The sequence below is a fragment of the Aplidium turbinatum genome, chromosome 1 (genome assembly GCF_918807975.1).
Source record: "Aplidium turbinatum chromosome 1, kaAplTurb1.1, whole genome shotgun sequence".
NCBI lineage: Eukaryota > Metazoa > Chordata > Ascidiacea > Aplousobranchia > Polyclinidae > Aplidium > Aplidium turbinatum.
This window is the reverse complement of record NC_137472.1, coordinates 34,674,864-34,681,375: the sequence shown is the minus strand read 5'-3', so window position 1 is coordinate 34,681,375 and position 6,512 is coordinate 34,674,864. Positions and strand designations below refer to the sequence as shown.

At 41.1% G+C, this 6,512-nt stretch overlaps 1 protein-coding gene across 1 annotated transcript; it reads left to right on the top strand.

Annotated features, from left to right (window-relative positions):
* The first annotated feature begins 457 nt into the window (after positions 1–457).
* Positions 458–4,975, top strand: LOC145765174 (uncharacterized protein F54H12.2-like). Its single transcript, XM_082576952.1, has 3 exons — positions 458–854; positions 937–1,903; positions 4,753–4,975. The coding sequence occupies exons 1-3, from the start codon at positions 458–460 to the stop codon at positions 4,973–4,975; spliced, it is 1,587 nt and encodes a 528-aa protein (XP_082433078.1).
* Positions 4,976–6,512: the final 1,537 nt, after the last annotated feature.

Below are 6,512 nucleotides of genomic sequence, written 5' to 3'. Positions count from 1 at the left end.
CAATTGGAACGCAATTGTCATTACACATGTATTACAATCCTTACACAAGGCTTATCAATATGTTGGTCAAAAGCGGCGCCCACATCACGATGGGTGAAGGACTTGCTGAGTTGTTGGGGTTTCATAGAAAGCGTTTTAAAAGTGGTGAATATGAAGCAAGACGTCGCGTAGATATACACCAAGGTTTTTATGCCATGTACTTGTATTGCGATGTGGTAGAACCCAGGGTGGTTGGCGACACCTTAGCTCCTTTGCTGGCTATAGTTCCTGTGGAAGGAAAAGATGGCGATTACATTTACCAAAGAAGTGAGAAAGTGCATTATCACACCGTTCAACTGAAAAACTTCGACACGGTACATATATCGCTGCGAGACGATCAGGGCAAGCCAGTTCGATTTGAGACGGGAAAAGTAGTGGTCACGCTTCACTTTCGGAAAAGACGTCTTCATCAACTATAATGCCTCACAAGCCCGCGTTCTGTTGCAACGCGGGAGCCTATGAAAACTACTACGTCTCTCAGGTTGGTCACAGTACACCAGGGTTTTTTTCCGGCGCCCAATATCAAAACGGTTACGGTTTGGGGAGTATATTTTCCAGCCTCGGAAAAGCGATCTTGCCTTTGATCAAGTCAGGAGCAAAGACGGTTGGAAAAGAAGTTCTCAGGTCAGGTGCACATTTTGCTTCGGATGTGTTATCTGGAAAAAGTGCGAAAGAAGCGGCTTTACAAAGATCGAAGCAGGCTGGTGTCAATTTATTGAAACGCGTCGCGGCCCCGGTCCATCGAACCCCACCACGCGAGACCTTTTTCTCATCTCCACCTGTCAAAAGGCGAAAGAAAATCAAAAAATCCAACAGTTTGAAAAAACGTAGACGGAAAGCGGTCGTATCAAAAGACATTTTCGATGGCTAGCTTGATTCATGAAAAGTCTTGTGAAGGGTTGAAAACCGAGCTGGATTTGTTTGCTGTTCCTCCTACCCAAACCAGTTTGGAAAGTGGACATTATGTGGAACATCGCCCGCAATCTACTCTCACCGACAGCGGTCCTGTCGAGTTTTTGATTGTCGAGGAAGGTGACTACTACATCGATTTGGCCAACACCTTACTCTACGTTCGTGCTAAAGTGGTCACAAACGACGGCACAGATTTAGCCGAAAACGATGCCGTTGCTCCGGTTTGCAATTGGTTGCACAGTCTGTGGTCACAGATCAATCTAAGCCTAAACAACACCCAGGTATCTCAATCGAATCACACGTATCCCTACAGAGCTTACTTGGAGACTCTTCTCAGTTTCGGAGGACCTGCAAAATCTTCACAGCTCTCTGCAAACTTATGGTACAAGGACTCCAAGGATAAGTTTGATACGCTCGCTGTTGCAAATGCAGGCTTCAATCGACGCAAGGCGTTGACGCAAGAAAGTCGATCGGTGGACATGATAGGGAAATTGCATCTGGATATGACCTTTCAGAATCGATATTTACTCAACGGAGTCGAGATGAAGCTCAAATTGACTAGAGCCTCCGACGCGTTTTGTCTCATGGGGGCAGGAAAGGTCAAGCTGCAAGAAGTGGCTTTATTCTGTAGAAAGGTCAAACCCAGTGACCCGGTAAGAATCGCCCACATCAAAGCGCTCCAGTCTGGAACAGCCAAGTATCCAATCCGCCGTGTAGAAACAAAAGCTTTTACCGTGCCAAGAGGCAATCTCACCGTCACCAAAGAAAATCTCTTTCTCGGTCAGCTACCAAGAAGGGTGGTGATCGGCATGGTGGACAATGCTTCTTTCAACGGTCTGTCGGCCAGAAATCCGTTTGATTTCAAACACAACTCTGTCAATTTTTTGGCTTTGTATCGTGACGGAAAGCAGATTCCTTCCAAACCATACCAACCTGACTTTGGAAATGGAAAGTATATACGCAGCTACCTCTCCCTATTTACAGGAACAAATCAATATTACTAGTCTGGGAGCCTACGACAGAAGATTTCACCCCATAAGGTACAAAAGGTTTGACCCCTTGAAGTTACTGGGGTCAACCATGTCACTCACAAAAAGTATGGAAGATTGACCGCACCGGGTGGATCTGGACCCTAGAGCCCCCTAAAAAGCCTAAAAAGGGGGTTAATTTCACCCCATAAGGTACATGGACCAAACTTGGTGAAAACGAAGTTCTATGTCAGGACATCACAAAAATATCAAATCTAACAATATTTTCGAGTGGAAAGGTGATGTAAGACTCCCCCCAAAGTGACCCCCCAGAGGGTTAATTTCACCCCATAAGGTACATGGACCAAAGTTGGTCAAAACGAAGTCTTATGTCAGGACATCACAAAAATATCAAATCTAACAATATTTTCGGGTGGAAAGGTGATGTAAGATGCCTTCAAAGTGACTTCCCTTAATGTGACCCCCTCGGAAGGTTTATTCCACCCCATAAGGTACATGGACCAAACTTGGTCAAAATGAAGTCTTATGTCAGGACATCACAAAAATATCAAATCTAACAATATTTTCGGGTGGAAAGGTGGTGTAAGATGACTTCAAAGTGACTTTCCTTAATGTGACCCCCTCGGAAGGTGTATTTCACCCCATAAAGTACATGGACCAAACTTGGTCAAAACGAAGTCTTATGTCAGGACATCACAAAAATATCAAATCTAACAATATTTTCGGGTGGAAAGGTGGTGTAAGATGTCATCAAAGTGACCCCCAGAGGGTTTATTTCACCATAGAGTACATGGACCAAACGTGGTCAAAACGAAGTCTTCTAGGGCACCACAAAATATCAAATCTAACAATACTCTCAGTTGGAAAGGTGATAAAAGACCTACCCAAAAGTGAATCTCCTCCTATAGTTTAATTTACTTCATCCCTTTCTCGAACCAACCTTGGTGTAACGAAAGTGCTATGCCAGGACAGTAGGTACGAATGGATTAAATTTAAAAATATTTTTATATAGGTTTTGATGAAATACATTCACAAGCTGTCCCATGATGCATGAAATGGAACTATAGCCTACTTTACAAAAAGTTTTTGTATAAATCATATTAAGTCAATCGAAAAAAGGCAACAGGACATGACAATACATGGCTTTGTAACACCAAAAACAGAAAGTACACAAGAAGCATATAGGCTACAGTAGCCAGAAAATTGATCCAAGATCTTGATACCACCACTAAATGTGGACTTAATCGAACAACTGACTATCCAAATCAAAACGTTTCGAAATGAATCATTTGGAACGTTAATTTAGGCAGTAATGAACATTTTCCAGCTGCTACAATAAATAACCTAATAAACCCAATGCAGTAAATTTTTGTTTAATGCCATTTGCTTCATGTCTCCAATCAGTTATTGTAACTGTTCATTCATAAACAGAAATTGTTTGTGTAAATGTAAACGGTAACTCAATTTGGTACGTACTTTCTGTTTTTGGTGTTACAAAGCCATGTATTGTCATGTCCTGTTGCCTTTTTTCGATTGACTTAATATGATTTATACAAAAACTTTTTGTAAAGTAGGCTATAGTTCCATTTCATGCATCATGGGACAGCTTGTGAATGTATTTCATCAAAACCTATATAAAAATATTTTTAAATTTAATCCATTCGTACTGTCCTGGCATAGCACTTTCGTTACACCAAGGTTGGTTCGAGAAAGGGATGAAGTAAATTAAACTATAGGAGGAGATTCACTTTTGGGTAGGTCTTTTATCACCTTTCCAACTGAGAGTATTGTTAGATTTGATATTTTGTGGTGCCCTAGAAGACTTCGTTTTGACCACGTTTGGTCCATGTACTCTATGGTGAAATAAACCCTCTGGGGGTCACTTTGATGACATCTTACATCACCTTTCCACCCGAAAATATTGTTAGATTTGATATTTTTGTGATGTCCTGACATAAGACTTCGTTTTGACCAAGTTTGGTCCATGTACTTTATGGGGTGAAATACACCTTCCGAGGGGGTCACATTAAGGAAAGTCACTTTGAAGTCATCTTACACCACCTTTCCACCCGAAAATATTGTTAGATTTGATATTTTTGTGATGTCCTGACATAAGACTTCATTTTGACCAAGTTTGGTCCATGTACCTTATGGGGTGGAATAAACCTTCCGAGGGGGTCACATTAAGGGAAGTCACTTTGAAGGCATCTTACATCACCTTTCCACCCGAAAATATTGTTAGATTTGATATTTTTGTGATGTCCTGACATAAGACTTCATTTTGACCAAGTTTGGTCCATGTACCTTATGGGGTGGAATAAACCTTCCGAGGGGGTCACATTAAGGGAAGTCACTTTGAAGGCATCTTACATCACCTTTCCACCCGAAAATATTGTTAGATTTGATATTTTTGTGATGTCCTGACATAAGACTTCGTTTTGACCAACTTTGGTCCATGTACCTTATGGGGTGAAATTAACCCTCTGGGGGGTCACTTTGGGGGGAGTCTTACATCACCTTTCCACTCGAAAATATTGTTAGATTTGATATTTTTGTGATGTCCTGACATAGAACTTCGTTTTCACCAAGTTTGGTCCATGTACCTTATGGGGTGAAATTAACCCCCTTTTTGGGCTTTTTAGGGGGCTCTAGGGTCCAGATCCACCCGGTGCGGTCAATCTTCCATACTTTTTGTGAGTGACATGGTTGACCCCAGTAACTTCAAGGGGTCAAACCTTTTGTACCTTATGGGGTGAAATCTTCTGTCGTAGGCTCTCGGTCTATACGCAGACGAAGGCAATGATATCTCCAGAGCGGAATATCCAGGCGGATATACCCTGTTTGCGTTTGATTTGACACCGGACCTTGGTTCGGGGGCGAGTCATTTCGAATTAATAAAGCACGGAAACTTGCGATTGGAAATTCACTTTGCGACAGCCTTACAGCAAACTATCAACGTCATCGTCTATGCAGAGCACGACAATCTTCTAGAAATAGATCGCAACAAAAGTGTCATATTCGACTATTCGGCATGAACTCGGACCAGATTTCAAGGATTTTATTCAACGATTCTTGTCTAAAGCGTGTTTTCAAGGGTGTGTACGCGAGAGACATGTTGCCCCAAGACGTATCTCCACCTGCTGCCTTTGTCTTCAACACAGACGAAAGCGATCAACCGGGTGAACACTGGGTTGCTGTTTATTTGAACGGTCACGAGCAAGGCGAATTTTTCGATTCTTTCGGTATCCGACCCTACCACAGTGAATTTATCGATTTCATGCATCTCCACTCGATCGATTGGATCTGGAACCACACCACAATTCAAGGACCTTTGTCGCTTGTCTGTGGCCACTATTGCATGTATTTTCTATTAAAACGCTGTCGCGGTGTTTCCATGAAGGCGATTGTCTCAAATTTTCGTTCTGATCTTAATGCAAACGATCGGGCTATTGAAGACTTTGTACGCCAACGTTATAGAGTAAAAATTTAATTTGCATTTGTTTTCTTATTATGTATTCGTGTCTATTGCACAGTTGCTGCATTTTTACCTTCATTTCATGTATTTTCTATTGAAACGCTGTCGCGGTGTATCCATGATAAGGCGATTGTCTCAAATTTTCATTCTGATCTTAATGCAAACGATCGTGCTATTGAAGACTTTGTACGCCAGCGTTATAGAATAAAAATTTATTTGTACATTTCTTTTTCCGACATAAAGTTAGAAAAAATAAACTTTCTAATTAACCTTTCAATGCAACGGTTTTAAGTTTAGCTTTTTTTTTTTAAATTCTACCTTTGCGCTTAAAATTAAATTCTACCTTTGCACTTAAAATTATATTGCTGTTGTTGTTCAATAAAAAGTTTTTTTTTTTTTTTTTTTTTAATTCTACCTTTGCACTTATAATTATATTGCTGTTGTTGCTCAATAAAAAAAAATACAAGGTTGCAATTTTATTTTATTGCAAAGCGCAAAAAAGCTAAAATGATGCAGGTGAAAAGACACAAGTTTATTTTATTGCAAAGCGCAAAAAAGCTAAAATGATGCAGGTGAAAAGAAACAAGTTTCTTTTCGAAATTTCATTTCAAAGAAATGAAATTTCGAAAAAAAAAAAAAAAAAAAAAAAGACATCTAGATGTTGCGGCGACGTTTGCTTGGGGGCTCGTCAGAAGCGTTACATTGCTTGACCTGAGACCGTTTGAGCAGTGCAAGGAGTGCCGCAAATTGTTCACCATTGTCAGGGTTGTCGAACTCGATCTCCTGGTTGTATATCGCATAGGATTCGCAACGATCCAGAACGTGGACTAGATACTGGCTTGGTGCGTAGATGTTGTTGCTCTCGAAGTTTAAGACAAACTTATCTTCAGCAATTTCTGCCCGCACCAAGTCGACGCGTTGTTGATGACGGCAGTCATCGTCGATTTCCGCTGTGCTCCAGTATACAACAGTCAAGAAGGGGCGACTTTTCTTTCTGGGAAGAAAAGCGAGATAAGGAACGTTGAGAAAGAGACTTTCGGCGACCTTTAAAAGCTGCTGCGTGTTAAATTGCAGGGTTCCACGCTTAACAGCGATGA